General features: G+C 41.5%; 2 protein-coding genes and 1 pseudogene across 3 annotated transcripts; 2 read left to right on the top strand and 1 right to left on the bottom strand.

Moving 5' to 3' along the window:
- Positions 1–1,677: 1,677 nt before the first annotated feature.
- Positions 1,678–3,348, bottom strand: LOC148768399 (baicalein 7-O-glucuronosyltransferase pseudogene; annotated as a pseudogene). The gene has a single exon (XR_016033095.1). The product of XR_016033095.1 is annotated as a baicalein 7-O-glucuronosyltransferase pseudogene (transcript).
- Positions 3,349–14,173: 10,825 nt separating this feature from the next.
- On the top strand, positions 14,174–15,097 carry LOC148768398 (uncharacterized). The gene has a single exon (XM_088821188.1). The coding sequence runs from the start codon at positions 14,174–14,176 to the stop codon at positions 15,095–15,097; it is 924 nt and encodes a 307-aa protein (XP_088677314.1).
- A 1,133-nt stretch (positions 15,098–16,230) lies between these two features.
- On the top strand, positions 16,231–17,679 carry LOC148768397 (uncharacterized). The gene is made up of 4 exons (XM_088821187.1): positions 16,231–16,292; positions 16,347–16,995; positions 17,095–17,221; positions 17,264–17,679. The coding sequence occupies exons 1-4, from the start codon at positions 16,231–16,233 to the stop codon at positions 17,677–17,679; spliced, it is 1,254 nt and encodes a 417-aa protein (XP_088677313.1).
- The last annotated feature ends 998 nt before the right edge of the window (positions 17,680–18,677 follow it).

Genomic DNA, 18,677 nt, shown 5'->3' with positions numbered 1-18,677 from the left:
CACACCCTAGGACTATGGTAGATACGCCACTGTATATATATATATATATATATATATATATATATATATATATATATATATATATATATATATATATATATATATATATATATATATCAATGTTTTTTTTGAGCTTGAAAGTTGATTTTCAAGATTTTTTTTAAACCGCCGCTACACTTTTCGACACGTACATGCAATTTTTTGTGTTTTTACGACAAGAATGTATCGAAATTTATTCACAAAAACCGACATGTACGTGTCGATATTTGAAAAAAAAAAACTCAAATTTCCAAAATGTACTTATCGGTTTTTATTTTAATTTTATTGTTTTGCAATTTGTCTAAAAAATTGACATGTACATATACTGCCTGCGTCTAAACTCAACGAATTTTCCACGTAAAATTCACCTAAATCATGTGCATTCTACAACAAATAGCCAACATTCATATCTATAAAATAATCTTCTATAATGCTTGCATTAACAAATTTAAAAATCAATTTCAACCAAAATTTTCAAACTCTTATAAGTTTCGATAGAACAATGACGGTGGTGAACGGGTGGTGGCATTTGTGTATAATTCGGGCAGGGGTGGCGGTGCAGAAGTCCAGCGGTGGTGCGGCGATTGTGCGGTGGTCGGTAGCCCAACGGTCGGTTTTGAGGGTAGGTGGAGTTTTTTTTTCCTTTAATTATTTGGTCTTGAATAAATGAAAATGAGAAATATTATTTTTCTTTTCTGGATAAGTTGTACCTTTCAGTAAGAGATATTTTTGTACTTTCGTCTAAAATATATTAAAATGTTATTATTAAATTTAAGGAAAAGTTGAACAAAAATATATATTAAAATGTAGTCTTAAACTAATAGTTAATAAATTGAGAAAATTTTGATTAGGCGTGGAAATCGGATGGAATTGATCGGAAATGGTTTTTTTGAAAAAAAATCAATTTTTTTTTGGAAGTAACAAAGGAGTTCCAAATTCCGTTCCAAACAATTAATCGAAATGAAAAAAATCATTCCGATTTCATAACGCCTCACAATGTCCGGAATTTCGAAAATTTCAGAAATACATTGGTTTATAATATCTTATTCTAATTCGGATATAATGAATAATTTTACATTAGTTTTCGATTTTCTTGAAAGTTTGCAGAAAGATGCAAGAATATCCAAAAGAGAGTTCAACAAAACCCAATAAATAAAGACATATATAGAAACAACACAAACAAACATATATTTTCTAATTTCCTATAATAAAAATATGCAACATAAATTTTCTGATACCAATTAATAGTTTCTAAGGTTTTAATTTACTTGACACTTCGGTATTTATAATTTTCATATAAAATATAACATAAGATACATTATTATTGGATTACGAAATTTATCATAAAATTATATTATATATTTCGAAAAGTCATAGAAATATTCGGAACTAAAATCGGATCGAAAATCGGAATTACCTATAATTTTAAATACCATTCCAATTCCGTTCCAAATAAATTCGGAAGAATAAAAAATCGGAACTTCAAAAATCAAAATGGGAAATACGGTTCCAAATTCAGATGTTTTTGGATCAGATTTGGCGGAATTTGAAAATTTCAATCCGATTTTTGCCCCAACTTATGATATTGGTTTACAATCACAATTAAATGTTGATTTATTATTCATATATAGCCAATAATTATATAGGTAGTTGTGATTTGTGAATCATAGAAATGTGCGTGGGAACACATTACATTACGGTCTATTCTATGCTACATAGGGTATATCTTTACTATTCATACACACACAAATACATCCATATCCATTTTGGTGTGTGTAATTTTCACTGGATGTAGCATAGAAATAACCCCATTATTAAGCAGAAAAAAAATTAAAAGAAAGAATTGCAGGTGGTAAAACGACAAATATACCCCTCAATCGCGAGTCTGATGAATGAACTTGTCCAAGGCAACGAGCGACGATCCATTCTCACTCACAGCGAGTTGTGCAGATTTTTGCATTTCGACGACTCGGTGCCTCACGGCTCTCCCCATCTTCGACTCCATCAACTCCCTAACTCGCTTCTCCAACTCAGCAGCGGTGACGAACCCGTCGGCCGCCATTTCCAGCGGCAGCGCCACCTTCATCTCCTCCACCATAAAAACCCTATTCATCCGCTGCTCGGCATACACCGGCCAGGCGATCATGGGCACCCCGAACGAAATCGCTTCCAGAACGGAGCTTCTCCCGCAGTGAGTCACAAACCCGGCCACCGAGTCGTGACTCAGCACCTCCTTCTGCGGGGCCCACGATTTCACCACGAGACCCCTCTCTTTAGTTCTTTCAAGGAAACCCTCCGGCAGCACATCCTCCAACCCCGGCGAACTCCCCCCCACCGACCACAGAAACCTGTGTCCACTCTCCTCCAAACCAATTGCCATTTCTTTCAACTGTTGGCCGGAAAAGAAACCCCACCTACCGAAACACAGGAAAATTACGCTTTTACCCGGCTGTGAATGAAGCCACCTCAAGCACTCATTCTCCTCCACTCCACCGCCGTTGGTGACTAATTCACCGTCGATCAACGGTCCGAGTAGATAAACAGGCGGGGCAGTAGTACCGTTGGACAACGCTTCCTTGGCTCTAAACTCGAGCGCGTCAAATGAGTTGACCAGGATTCCACTTGACATCTGCATGTTCTTCGCCGCGGACATGAAGTTTCCGTAAGTGACGGTCTTGCGAAAGTGCATGGCATCGGGAAAATCCGACGAGTGGAGGGGCGGGCATCCGGGAACTTGTATGAAGTCGTTCAAATCCCCAATGTCTTTCTCGTATGCTTCGTCTATTGTCGGGAAATACAGCAATGCGCACGTGAAGAAAGCGCCGCTGCTCACGTAGTAGTAAGAAGGTATCTTCAAGCTCGTGGTGACTTCAAACGCCGCGTCGCAGAAGAAATCAATGATGAATGCTCTTATTACTATGTTTTTCGCAGAGATCATATCTTCCAGGAATTTGCGGAGGTTTTGTCTGTTGAGACGGGGGATCTCGAACACGAGTTCCACAGGATCGGTGGTGAAATTTGGAGGGAGAGCCGCGCTGGGGAGGCGGCGGTAAGTCACTGCCGTGGCGGCGGCGGAGATGGGCGGCGGTGCTTGTTCGGGGCCGCAGCTAAGGAGTATGATGATGGAGAGGGTGGGGTTGTGTTTGCTGATGAACTTGGCCAGCTGTGACATGGAATTTAAGTGCACTGCCGAAGCATAAAGAATTATAGTTTCTTCCATTGATCTGCCAAAATCTTTGATTATTCTTTTCTTCTTTTTTTTTTTTGTTTTTTTTTTTGGCACTGCATTCAGTTTCAGCTTCTAATCATATATAAATAGAAGAGTGAAGTGACCGGCTAATGAAGGATGGGAAGGGGGAAATGTGGGGGGACCAAAACTACAATTAATACGGTGATTGTTAAGTGTGAACCTCTACACACGTGTTTATTGCGTGGTGTATTTAATCTCATCTACGCTTAACAAATACCTACTATAGCATATACTCATTTATAATACATTCTATGTGAATAAATGCAAGTGATCATTAATTAAGTGCACTTTGCCCCTAATACTTTGGCCCGTTTTTTCGCTTTGCCTGTTTTGCACTTTGCCCCTCATACTTTGGCCCATTTTGCATTTTGCCCCTCAAACAAAAAGAAAATTGCACAATCATAACTAGATTTACTAATTCGTTGCACCCGTCACTTCAAAATTTATTTTTGAGTAAAGACAAAATGAGTTTTTCAGTCCTATAAGTTTGCTAGTTGGGAGGTTTAAACCATCATGTTTCAAATAAGAATTTTAGTCATGTAAGTTTCAAAAGTTAAGAATTTTGGTCATATGAACTGCTATAACAGGTTATGGAATGGTTGGTTGAATGAGTTGGTATTTTATTTCTAAAAAAAATATAGAATAAAAATAAACTAGATGATGCGGCACTATATTTTATTACTCGTTATGCGTATTTGTTACTCTTAGTTTGATAAGGTATTTTATGTTTGGAGGCTCTAAAATGTTTTTTTGGTACATTTAATTTAATAGAATTTTGAATATATTTTATTATTTTTTTTGTCAATTCGTAAATGTGTTATTGTTTTTTTATACTAATTATGATTGTGCACATCATTTAACTTTACAACAAGTTTTAATATAAAGTTTTTTTCTCGTATTTTTTGTTGAATTTGATTGTTGGTTCAATTTTATTGTGATAACTAAGTATATTTGTATAAATTGAAATATTTAAATAAAAATGAATTTAAAAGGCAAGTGATCATTAGTACTAAATATGTGACTAAATACCCAGAATATATATATATATATATATATATATATATATATATATATATATATATATATATATATATATATATATATATATATATATATATATATATATATATATATATAGAGAGAGAGAGAGAGAGAGAGAGTAAAAAGCAATTTGCCCTCTAAACAAATGTCCGTTTTGCACTTTGCCTCCCAAACAAAAAAAATTTGCACGTTCTTACCTAAACTTCGGTTTTTGTTGCACGGTGCCTCAAAAAAAATTTGCACGTTCTTACCATTTTGGCACTTTGCACCCTCGAAAAATAATAATAGCACTTTGCACCCTCAAAACACAATAAATCATTCACAATGCACCCTGAAGTGAATAATAAAGGCAATTTCCATAAAAATAATGTTTTTATTTTCGGGGTTCACAATGTTTTTTTTTCACGATGTTTTTTTTTCAAGGTGCAAAATAAAAAAATAAATTGTTATTTTCTTGAACCTCCAAACTAATTTCGAGCGGACAAAGTGCGAAAAAATAAAAATTACACCGGATTATTTAAAAATCCTACATTTTTACACAAAAAAATAAAAAATAAGCTTTTATCACTAAATTATTTGATTGATGGATCTTTTATGTAACTGTTTGAAAATATTAGGTGAAAATATTTGGAAGAAAATATGATTTTCAGATAGCTTGATAACGGAATAGCTGAATGATTTTTTTTTTTCGTAAAATATTTAATTTTGATAAAAAAAAAATTTAAATATGTTGATGAAATGTATTTTTATTTTTGAACTTTATAGTTTCAATATGATTGATGAATGAAAATAATATTTGACATTTGACATCCAAAAAAAATATCACTAAAAATATTAAATTAAATTTTCTAGTTTTAAAAATCATTTGGGGATGCATAATTTATTGTATTTCGAGGGTGCAAAGTGCTATTAATTTGTTTCGAGGGTCCAAAGTGCCAAAATGGTATATTTAAAGGGTGCAAAGTGGAATTAAGCCCATCATAATCTATATATCTATTTTTAAAATAAAATTTAACACACATACTTGGGCTATAAAAGATGAGAGAAAAGTTAGTGCTGGAAGGGAAAACAAAGAAAAAGAAAAGAAAAATAAAATAATTAAAAAAGTAAAAACAAACGTGAAAAAAATGAAAAAGAAAATAATCAAAAAAAAAAAAAAAGGAAATGTGTTCTATAAAAAAAGAAGAAAAAAAAATAATTTTGAATATGCTATAAAAGGGGAGAAATTAAAGCAAACAAATATATCACAAAAATATTTAGGGGAAAGTACAATTTGACCCCTGAACTATGGGGCTTGTCGCAAACTCCCTCTAAACTACAAAACGTACCAAAACGACCCCTGTTATTTACGGTCAACGTTAACAAAATTAACACCGTTAAGTTTATTGTACATTTACTTAGTTGCCCTCAAAATTTGCTTACTAAATTGGACCAGGTCAACAACCACTTCTCTCTCTCTCATATTCTTTTCTTTTTCATTGGCATGTGGTGCCCCTCTCTCTACTTCCACATTCTTATTATTTCTTCTTCATTTCTGCCGGTGGTGCCCCCCTCTCTCTCTACTTCCACCCCTTTGAAGAGCTCAACCACATCTCAGTCTTCACTTGAAGAAAATTCCAACCGAAGACGATTCTACCTTGCCGCTGTCACCGTTGTCCCTGCCGCCCAAGTCACCGTCATCTTCCTCGCGATCCCCACAATAGACTACCACAATCAGAAAACGATCAACATAAACCCATCGTCGCCAAGAAACGGGTCCCACTAGACGAATTCCACAAGCTTTTTTCGGCGCCTGTGGACGAACGAAGACGAAATTGAGCTCTTACATGGATTTATCGACTAGACCACCCAACAATTTGGGGTCCACAATTTCTCCCTACACTGGGGGATTAATTCATAATCACAAAAGCAATTTAAGGTCAGTGGTAGGAAAATTTGGAAGCAGAGGGTACAAAACGTCAAGAAAATGCTGCAGACGCAAAATTAATTAAAAATCAAAAAAGTCAACTTGACACGTCATCACACACAAACGGGTTGAAACATGATGGGCCATTTTGGTACGTTTTGTAGTTTAAGGAGGGTTTGTGATAAGCCCCATAGTTCGGGGATGCAAACTGTACTTTCCCAAATCTTAAAAAAAAAAAACTGCGTTTAGGGTTTCGGGGCAAACCTTTCTTTTATATATAAAGATAGGATTTTAAGTCATCGATCACGAATTAGTAAGTCTAGGTATGATTGTGCAATTTTTTTTTTTGTTTGGGGGCGAAACACAAAACGGTCCAAAGCACGTGAGGCAAAGTGCACTTAACCCTATATGTATTTCTTTATTTTTTTTCAATAATTTAATTTTAGTTACTTTTCAATTTTATATGATCCAATAATTATTAGATTATTATGTTTATTATGTATTAAATTTTAAAATATAAAATAATTGATGTTAAGGGGGGAAAGTGATCCGGTCAGATTTAGTACGACCCAACAAGGCAATGCCCAATTGAATTGGCCCATGCCCAATTGAATTGGGCCCATGTACAAAGAGAAAATAAAGCCACTAGGTGACTAGCAAACAAGCGACGAGGAGACAATCGGCGACGAGCAGGCGAGCGGCGAGCTAGGCGAGTGACGAGCGATGAGCAATAACTGACGACTGGGAAGTGGGACGTGGCAAGTACCACCTCATTACTTAATCACTAAGGCTTGGACTTGAAGTCACTTTATTAAGTAAATTGAATAAACTCGTTGAAGTCCACAAAATATCTCTTCTATAAATAGAAGAGATATTCCACCTTCTTCAGACAAGAATGGCAATAGAAGAGCCTTTGAGGTGTTCTGACTTGGGCGTCGGAGTGCTAACGCCGGGAGCACCTCTCCCTGTCCTTTTGCAGGTCCACGATGAACAGGCCCAATACGGAATGGACTTGGAGGTTTGGAATTCCTTGAAGCGGAGAAACCCAGCCGCATCAAATGGCGTCGTCTGTAGGAAATTGAGCGTTAAGACGTCGATTTTTCACTACTTCTACTCTAACAAGCAAAACACATGTAGGAGCGTATGTTAGTGAATCGAGAGAGATTTCTTGGGCTTTTCGTAAAATCCACTGCATCACCATATGTGTTTTACTTGTGCGATTTCAATACATATGAGGCAGACCTGGGTACATAAACCGGCCCAAAACCTCAATCAGAGATGTTGGACCCGGAGGACTCCTTAGAGCTCGAAGTTGATTTGCTTTAATGAGCTCGATTCATGGGAGTTTGATTTCCTAAGCTTATTCTTTGGCTTGAAGCTTTTCAAGCTCGCAGTATTCTCTCGAAATGAATTCCGGAAGTTTATATTTACTGCTTGGAGCTCAGTTGTCTGATTCTGACCCAGGTTTCGCCGACTCAATGTTCGTCGAGCTGAAATTCATCGATCCAATGTCTGTCGAGTTGAGTCTCGCGACCCAATGCCCGTCGAGCTGAGTCTCGCGACCCGATATTCCTGAGCCGAATCTCGCGACCCGATGTTCCTAAGCCGAATCTCGTCGACTCAATGTTCGCCGAGCTGAAATTCACCGATCCAATGTCCGTCGAGCTGAGTCTCGCGACCCGATGTTCTTGAGCCGAATTTCGCCGACTCAATGTCCGCCGAGCTGAATTTCGCCTACTCAATGTTCGCCGAGCTGAAATTCACTAATCCAATGCCCGTCGAGCTGAGTCTCGCGACTCGATGTTCCTGAGCCGAATCTCGCGACCCGATGTTCCTGAGTCGAATCTCGCCGACTCAATGTTCGCCGAGCTGAAATTCACCGATCCAATGTCCGTCGAGCTGAGTCTCGCGACACGATGTTCTTGAGCCGAATTTCGCCGACTCAATGTCTACCGAGCTGAATTTCGCCGACTCAATGTCCGCCGAGCTGAAATTCACCGATCCAATGTCCGTCGAGCTGAGTCTCGCGACCCAATGTCCGTCGAGCTGAGTCTCGCGACCCGATGTTTCTGAGCCGAATCTCGCCGACTCAATGTTCGCTGAGCAAAAATTCACCGATCCAATGTCCGTCGAGCTGAGTCTCGCGACTCGATGTTCCTGATCCGAATTTCGCCGACTCAATGTCCGCCGAGCTGAATTTCGCCAATCCAATGTCTGCCGAGCCGAGTCTCGCGACCCAATGTCCGTCGAGCTGAGCCTCGTGACCCAATGTCCGACGAGCAAGAGTTATCCGACGAGCAGGATCTCTCCGACGAGCAGAAATCCTCTGACGAGCAGAATAACTTAGACGAGGTGGAGATATTCGACGAGCAGGATCTCACCGACGAGCAAGATCTCGCCGACGAGCAGGATCTCCTTGACGAGCAGGATATATCCGGCGAGCATGATCTCGCCGACGAGCAGGAGATATCCGACAAGCAGGATCTCTCCGGCGAACATGATCTCGCCGACGCGCAGGAGACATACGACGAGCAGGATCTCTCTGACGACCAGAAATCCTACGACGAGCAGAATAACTCAGACGAGTTGGAGATATCCGACGAGCAGGATCTCGCCGACAAGCAAGATCTCGCCGACGAGCAGGATCTCCCTGACGAGCTGGAGATATCCGACGAGCAGGATCTCTCAGACGAGCAACATACCTTCGACGAACAGGATCTCGCCGACGAGCAAGAGATATCCCACGAGCAGGATCTCTTTGAAGAGAGCATACCTCCGACGAGCAGGATCTCGCCGATGAGCAGGAGATATCTGACGAGCAGGAGATATCCGACGAGTAGGATCTCGCCGACGAGCATGAGATATCCGACGAGCAGGATCTCTCCGACGAGCAGAAATCCTCCGACGAGCAGAATAACTCAGACGAGCAGGATCTCCCTGACTAGATGGAGATATCCGACGAGCAAGAGATATCCGACGAGCAGGATCTCTCAGACGAGCAGCATACCTTCGACGAGCAGGATCTCGCCGACGAGCAAGAGATATCCGACGAGCAGGATCTCTTTGACGAGCAGCATACCTCCGACGAGCAGGATCTCGCTGATGAGCAGGAGATATCCGACGAGCAGGATCTCGCCGACGAGCAGGAGATATCCGACGAGCAGGATCTCGCCGACGAGCAAGATCTCGTGGACGAGCTGGAGATATCCGACGAGCAGGATCTCGTTGACGAGCAAGAGATATCCGACGAGCAGGATCTGTCCGACGAGCAGCATACCTTCGACGAGCAGGATCTCGCCAACGAGCAGGAGATATCCGACGAGCAGGATCTTTCCGACGAGCTGAATACCTCTGACGAGCAGAATAACTCAGACGAGCAAGAGATATCCGACGAGCAGCATACCTTCGACCAGCAGGATCTCGCCGACGAGCAGGATCTCTCCGATGAGCAGAATACCTCCGACGAGCAGAAGATATCCGACGAGAAGGATCTCGCCGATGAGCAGAATAACTCAAACGAGAAGGAGATATCCGACGAGCAGGATCTCTTCGACGAGAAGGACCTCGCCGACGAACAGAATAGATCCGGCGAGCAGGATCTCTCCGACGAGCAGAATAGCTCCGACAAGAAGGATCTTACTGATGAGCAGAATAACTTAGACGAGACGAAACGAAAAATTTATCCGAGTATTGGGAAACACGAGCTTCTTATACTTCACGATAGCGAGCACGAGCTCTATAGGACAAAATGAAAAATTGGAAAAGACAAGTTTCTCACAATAGCGAGCACGAGCTCGACGAAACGAAAAATCTATCCGAGTATTAGGAAGCACGAGCTTCTCATACTTCACGATAGCGAGCATGAGCTCGACGAAACAAAAAATTTACCCAAACATTGGGAAGCACGAGCTTCTCATAATTCAGGATAGCGAGCCCGAGCTCGAAGAGACAAAATGAAAAATCTATTTGAATATCGGAAAACGAGTTTCTCATACTTCGCTATAGCGAGCACGAGCTCGACGAAATGAAATGAAAAATCTGAGTCTTGGGAAGCATGAGCTTCTCATACTTCATGATGGCGAGCACGAGCAAGATTATTGTAGATCCGAATGTACCAAAGTAAACATGAGATAATAAAAAAATCGAGAAGGTAAAATTCTTACGAGGCATATAACGTGAGAGATGGCAGGATGCACTCAATTCAAAAATTATCATAATACTCAGAAATGTAAGCGAGAAATTAGATATTGATAGAACTAATTAAACACCAAGAAAAATTGTAAAAAACGTTGTCGGTGGGTTAAGAAAATTTCGCATACTCCAAGCCGACCTATTCATATTCTCACATCCAACTTGGAGTGGGGGACTAGTTGATCCGGTCAGATTTGGTACGACCCAACAAGGCAATGCCCAATTGAATTGGCCCATGCCCAATTGAATTGGGCCCATGTACAAAGAGAAAATAAAGCCACTAGGTGACGAGCAAACAAGCGACGAGGAGACAATAGGCGACCAGCAGGCGAGCGGCGAGCTAGGCGAGTGACGAGCGATGAGCAATAACTGACGACTGGGAAGTGGGACGTGGCAAGTACCACCTCATTACTTAATCACTAAGGCTTGGACTTGAAGTCACTTTATTAAGTAAATTGAATAAACTCGTTGAAGTCCACAAATTATCTCTTCTATAAATAGAAGAGATATTCCACCTTCTTCAGACAAGAATGGCAATGGAAACAAGACAACAAAATCACTGCTCTTCCTCTCTATTCATCTCTTTTTTTTTCTTACTGAATATATTTTAGAATGAGAGCCTTTGAGGTGTTCTGACTTGGGCGTCGGAGTGCTAACGCCGGGAGCACCTCTCCCGGTCCTTTTGCAGGTCCACGATGAACAGGCCCAATACGGAATGGACTTGGAGGTTCGGAATTCCTTGAAGCGGAGAAATCCAGCCGCATCAGAAAGTGTTACAAATGATACTTTAAACGGGTAAATGTTACATCCACTATACTTCAGAGGTGCAAAGTGTCTTTAACCCTTTTATATTCTCCATAACAATAATTGAGTAATCCTGAATCATGAAAATTTTATTTAATGAAAGATTATAATTTATTTTTATAAATAAATTAAGCTATTTATTTATTTATAGTACATGTACTTATAATCTTACTCCTCATTTCATTTGTCTTTCTAGATTTTTTTTTTGAAATAATTGTCACTTTAGATAAAAATATTTTTACATACGAATTTTACAAACTATTTTTTATTAGTAAACATAGATATTCAAAATTCGGAGAGTGATAAAAATTCATCATATTAAGAAATTTGATACTAACTAACTAGATGAAGAGTTTTTTTAATTATATTTTAGATAACAATATATGTTAAGATAATTTAAAACTAATTTTATAATGTTACGTTGGCATAATTTTTTTCTTTCATTAATGTTATTGTACGTGCATCTAGATTTTTTCTTACAAAATTGACATTTGTTTGAACTTGTGATATGCCTATTGGCCCAGCCCAATAGACCCATATTTACCGGACCACACGCCCAGTTTAATAGCTATTTATATGAAGGCTCAATCACATTCAAATAAGGTTGGGCCCGATAAATTGATATCGGCCCAATCAATAAAGTATAAATAGAACTTAAATTCATTTAATTAAGGTACACTTTTATTATTCAATCGATTCATCTGCTCGTATTCTCTCTACTATTACCGACTTTCCGCACGTCTGACTTGAGCGTCGGAGGGGTTTCCGCCGGATCAACCCCCGGGTTAGATTACGTATTTTCTGTCGCAGGATTCTTAAGTTAATTAGAGTGTTTCAGGACCATCTAGCTCGTGAGCGCGTGACCTACCTTTCTCTCCGAGCCTTTTCTAATCCAATATCCCAGGTGATCTAAAAATAACATCATCATTTTGGCGCCGTCTGTGGGAATGCATACCAGATCGCGTAGCTTGCAAGATGCTCTTGAGTCATTTACTCGGAGAGAGAATAACACAGCTAACAACCTCCCAATTCGCGGAGGCTCTGGCTTGCCACCTCCTCCACGTGCTCCGGATCCACATCGCGAAGTCCAAGTGAATCCCCCTCGAGATCCACCACTCGCCGATCCTCCACTATCTGATTCACCGCTCCCTGCTCCCCGAACGGTTCAGATAACCGAGGAAGCAGCCCATCATATGATAGTAGAAGCTTCTACCCGCGCCGTTGCTGAGGCGGTGACACAATACATCGCCATGATGGGAGCAAATGCTCCCCCGCGATCTCAGCAAACTCTCCACTCGCGGTGCCACCCATGGCACAACAACCGGTCCAGAACAACAACCACCGGATAAGTGTGTCATCATCCTCGGACCCACAGTCCCGGATGCAGCTATCCACCAATCACGGGGAGGCACAGCCCAAACAGCAACGCCAGCGCTAACCCCAACGGGGTAATGCATCTCCACGGAGAGCTCATTTCCTTAATGAACGAGAAGACGTGATAAATAGTAGAGTGTCTTGCCAAAACTATTTCCCCCAAATGAACAACCCAATTGGTGGAAGAGCGCCAGTCCCAGCAAGGCGCAGTCCTTTCACCATGAACATCCTCAATGAGGTATTGCCTCAAGGAGTGAAAGTATCAGGTTTACCTCAGTTCGAAGGAACCACCGACCCGCAAGAACACATAGAGAAGTTCCATGCCATGGTAGATTTGTATGGCCCAACAGATGCATCAATGTGCAAGATGTTCCGCACCACTCTCTTCAAGAGGGCCATGAATTGGTTCAATTCTTTTCCTACAGAATAAATCAACACCTTCTCTCGATTATCACAACGCTTCACCAACCAATTCGCCATCAACAAGCAATACGCCAAAACCCCAGCACACATCTTCTCTATCGTACATAGAGACAATGAAACACTCCGCAACTACATCATGCATTCTGTGGAAGCTGTCCATGAAGTTCCCAGTGCAGGACAAGACATGCTCTCAGGGATCATGCAACACAACATGAAGTCGGGTAGGTTCAAAGAATCTATCGTCGGAAGGCCTCCTAGCAACTTAGATGAGTTGTTGAATCGAGCCGAGAAATACATACGCATAGAGGAAGCCTCTACCCACGCCCCTCCCAAGAGAAAGAGAGAAGATGATCGCCAGGACATTAGGAGACGAGATGATCGACGTCCTCCACCCCCATCTCAAGGCCAACCATCGTCATCTTATAATTGATTCACTCCACTAAACACTCGCCTCACTGAAATTCTTTTAGTTATAGAACAAAAAGGTCTGGCAGAGCCTCCACGTCCAATGCAGCCCAACACAAAACGAGAAAGATCGGATCGCTATTGTCGATTCCATAAAGATAAAGGACATACTACCGAGGAATGTAGACAACTCAAACTGGCGATTGAGAAGCTGATCAAGCAGGGGCACTTAGGCGAATACATCGATAAGCCACGAAATAAACGTCGTGATGACCTCCCATGCCGAGATAATAATCGAGATCAATAGAAACGACGGGAGGAGGGGGGTCATCGGCGCGACCAGCAGGTGGCGACTCACAAAATGCGAGACGCACCCTTGCTTGATCAGCGCGTATGAATCAAGAACATGCGTCTCCACCGGCATCTGTCTATCAGATACTAAGACCTGATCATAGCATAGTCTTCAATTCCTCGGACCTTGAAGGCCCAGATAAAGATCATGTCGACGCTCTGGTAATCACAGCGCTGGTGGCCAACTTTTTGGTTAAGAAAATATTAGTTGACGGTGGGAGCTCACCCGACATCATGTATCTCCATACATTTAAGTAGTTGGGCATAGATAACGCCCGATTTAGCCCCATCACTACACCACTGAAAAGATTCACGGGAGAGGGTGTTTTATCCATGGGAGAAGTGGAGTTGCCCATTTCCTCAAGAGAAACCCTTGTCAAATTACAAAGATGGTAAAAGTCATCATCGTCGATAAACCATCTCCCTATAACATCATCATAGGGAGGCCAGCGATCCATACATTCAAGTCGGTGCCTTCATCTTACCATCAAAAGCTGAAATTCCCCACTCCTTATGGAATTGGAGAGGTACTTGGAGATAAACGTCTTGCTCGAGAATGCTATGCAAGAGCTCTATGTGATCCATCTAGGAAACCTAATCCTTTAGGGAGGGAAGACGACACCCCGAAACACGATAAGCTAAACGCAGTCATCGAAGTTGATAAAGAAATCTTAATTAGCGTACCTGACGACGCCACCAAGCTAGCAGCTGTTGAAGAGCTAAAGTCAGTAGAACTCATAGCCGGGGATAATTCTAAACTCCTCCGCATTGGATCTGATATAGATCAAGAAGTGGAGAATCAACTAGTTGACTTCCTTAGACACAATGGGGATGTGTTTGCTTGGAAGGCTCAATATTTGACGGGAATTCCCCCCAAGGTGGCATTGCATCGACTCAACGTTGACAAAAGATTGAAATCAGTCAAACAACGTAAGCAGACTTTTGGTCCTGAACGCAACAAGCATATCAAAGCGGAAGTTGCAAAACTCTTAGATGCAGGCCACATCAGACTGGTTCAATATCCCGATTGGTTGTCAAATGTGGTACTAGTTCCCAAACTCGGAGGCAAGTGGAGGCTGTGTATAGACTTCATCGACCTGAACAAGGCATGCCCCAAGGATCCTTTTCCTTTACCAAGGATCGACCAACTCATACACTCAACCTCAGGATGCGAACTTCTCAGCTTCCTCGATGCATATCAAGGATACAACCAAATATTGCTCGCCCCAGAAGATCAAGAGAGAGATAGCTTCATCACAAACCAAGGCATCTACTGCTTTCAAGTCATGTCGTTCGGTCTCGAGAATGCATGAGCTACTTACCAACGTCTGGTGACCACGATGTTCGCAGACTTGATTGGTAAGAACATGGAGGTATACATCGACGACATGCTCGTCAAGAGTATCAAGGTCTCGGATCACCTAACTGATTCAAACCAATGCTTCTCCATCTTACATAAATACAACATGAAGCTCAATCCCCTAAAATGCTCTTTCGGAGTTCGAGCTGGAAAATTCTTAGGATACATGATTTCACAACGAGGAATCGAAGCCAACCCATCAAAGATTGAAGCTATGGCCCCTCCTACATCGATCAAGAAGGTCCAACAACTTAACGGTTGTTTGGCCTTAAACCACTTTATCTCTCGATCAGCATATAAAGGCCTTCCTTTCTTCAAGGTGTTAAGAGGTGGGAAAAAGTTTGAATGGAATGAGGATTTTCAAAGGGCTTTCGCCGAATTGAAAGTATATCTTACTTCCCCACCTCTACTAACGAAGCCCCAACCAGGAGATACCCTCTTCCTATATTTGGCTATTTCTGTTGATGCCATTAGCGCAGTGCTCATTCGAAACGGTGAAAAAGGTCAACAACCAATATAGTACATAAGCCGAGCTCGTCAAGGCTCAGGGCATCGCTATACCAACATAAAGAAACTTGCTCTTGCCCTCATCAATGCAGCCAGAAAGTTACGTCCTTACTTCCAATCGCATCAAGTTGTAGTTCTCACCAATTATCCTCTTAAACAAATATTGAGAAGTCCAGAGACTTCCGGACGACTAGCTAAATGGGCTATAGAGCTGAGAGAATATGGGGTCGAATTCAAACCATGCCCCACCATCAAAGCTCAAATTCTTACAGACTTTGTAGTAGAGATGACTGCAACGGAGGAAAGCACCTACATACCCACTTGGACCATCAATGTCGATGGATGCTCTACTGCTACATGAAGAGGCGCGGGTATTGTAATTACAAGCCCATATGGTGATGAGTTCGAATACGCTCAACGAATTGATTTTAAAGCCTCCACCAACGAAGCTGAATATGAAGCTTTGACCGCTGGGATCCGCCTCGCTTTAGCAGCTGGAGTCGCAAACTCATAGTACATAACGACTCCCAATTAGTGGTCAACCAAGTCCTTGGGACCTACGAGGCCAAAGAAGAATCCATGGCCAAGTATCTTGCTCTTGCACTTACCCTCCTCTCCAAATTGGATAGCTATGAGATAAAGTAAGTATCACGAGCCAATAATATTGATGCACACAAGTTGGCTGGAATTGGTAGTTCCATCGCAAGCATTGGAAGCCAGAAAATCACCCTCCTTACGGCTTCCCAACCAGAAATAGTCTCTACCGACGTAGTGAATTGCGCTGAAGAAAACGAACCCTGTTTGATCACCCCCATTGCAAACTATCTCAAAAGCGGGGAACTTCTGACTGACCTCCTCCAATCAAAGAAAATAAAGATAAGAGCGGCTCGTTTCTTAATGGTAGGTGAAGAACTCTACAAGCGAGGGTTCTCCTTCCCCTATCTCAAATGCCTTAACCCATCTGCAGTAGACTATGTGCTACGAGAAGTACATGAAGGAATCTGTGGTAATCATTTGAGTGGAAGAACCTTAGCTCTTAAAATATTGAGACACGGTTACTATTGGCCGACCATGCATGAAGATGGGAAGAGACTAGTGCAGAGATGCAAACCTTGCCAAGAACACGCTAACATCTTTCATCTCCCAGCAGCACTAATGCAACCGATTGACAGTCCCACACCTTTCGCTCAATGGAGAGTGAATTTGGTCGGTCCTTTTCCACCAGCAACAGGAGGACGCAAGTTCATCATTGTAGCTGTAGATTACTTCACCAGGTGGGTGGAACCCGAACCTTTAGCTCGCATTCGAGAGGAAGAAGTCATCCAATTTTTATGGAAGAACACCGTATGCCGCTAGGGGATCCCCCGTTCCATTATTTTAGACATTGAAACCCAATTTTGTGGGGACAAAGTAAAGAATTGGTGCCTTGCCTTATCTATTAAGCAAGTCTTCACCTCAGTCGCCAACCCCCCAACAAATAGTCAGACTAAAGTAACTAATCGCACCATACTTCAACATCTCAAGACAACGCTGGGAAGTGCCAAAGGAAAATGGGTTGAAAAATTACCCAGTGCTCTATGGGCATATCGAACAACCCCACGAACATGAGCAGGGGAATCTCTGTTTAACCTAACTTTCGGAATAGATGATGTGGCACCCGTAGAGATTGGCGAACCCTCTTGGAGAGTCACCAACTATTCTCCAGATGCTAATGAAGAAGCAATGAGAGCTAGCCTCGATCTCATTGACGGACTAAGAGAGATCGCCTCTATCCGACATCAAATGTACAAAAATCGCATGGTGAAAGCTTATAACTCCAAAGTCCGCCTTCGTTCTTTCCAAATAGGAGATTTAGTTATCCGCAAAGCCAAAGCCTCACGCCCAATCGGTAAACTCGACCCGAAGTGGGAAGAACCCAACAAAGTAGGACAAGTGGTCAACACGGGAGCATATCGTCTCGAGAACCTCGACGGACACCCTATAGCCAGAACCTGGAATTTAGGGAACCTCAAAAGGTTCTATCCTTAATATATATTCGATGTTTATATCGTATAATTATAAGTCAGTATCCAATCTCCCATATCATAGCAGTTTCTTAAAAATAAACCACCCTTGCAGGCTTTGAGACCTTCTACGTCCCTTGGCTTGCAAAGATGTCAACAACATACGGGGTCTTCCCAGTCCATGAAGAGGTAGGTGAACGCCTCACCCTAACTGGGGGCTACTTCGTTACCCACCTCAACCTCCCCTAATCCTCTTACGTTTTCTTCTTATAGATTACGGATCAACTATGATGTTAGATATCGCTCGAATGAGCTACTAGAAGATGAAAGAGACTTCGCATCTCCTCACGAAGGGTAAACCTACATTCACAATTTGATATAGTCTCAACACATACTTAACATATCTCTTAATTTATCAACATCGTCTAATTTGACAGGCAGGCGAAAACATTCGAGTATAGTTAATCCAACATTGACTTCACATGTCGGTGTACGAGAGAATTACTCAAACTCTATCTCGGGTACACAAAACTAGGGGTGTAAACGAGCCGAGCCGACTCGTGAGCTCGAAGAGCCGGCTCGTAAAAAGCTCGAACTCGGACTCGAGATTTTCGAGCTCGAGCTCGAGCTAGCGAGCTCGAGCTTTCTGACGAGCCGAGCTCGAGCCGGTTTTCAGTTGTTCATGAGCTCGCGAGCCGGCTCGCGAGCCGGATTTATTATTATTTTTTTATTTTTATTTTTATTTTTTATATATTATTTTTATTTAAATAATGTATAATAATGTAAAATATTATAGAAATAAATACAAATATTAAAAATATATATAATTACAATTTTGTTTTTATTTTTTATTTTTTAAAATAATTTTTAATAATAAAATAATAATTAAAAAAATATTAAAAAAAAAAAAAAAAAAGACAATGGGCTCGAGCTCGAGCTCGACAAAATTGACACGAGCTCGAGCTCGAGCCAAAAATAGAGGAGCTCGAGCTCGACAAAATAAACTCGAGCTCGAGCTCGAGC

The sequence above is a fragment of the Erythranthe guttata genome, chromosome 8 (assembly GCF_056151865.1).
Source record: "Erythranthe guttata isolate IM_541 chromosome 8, IM_541, whole genome shotgun sequence".
In the NCBI taxonomy this organism is placed as follows: domain Eukaryota; kingdom Viridiplantae; phylum Streptophyta; class Magnoliopsida; order Lamiales; family Phrymaceae; genus Erythranthe; species Erythranthe guttata.
Note: the sequence above shows the minus strand (reverse complement) of the source record. Positions and strands in the feature narration are given on the sequence as shown.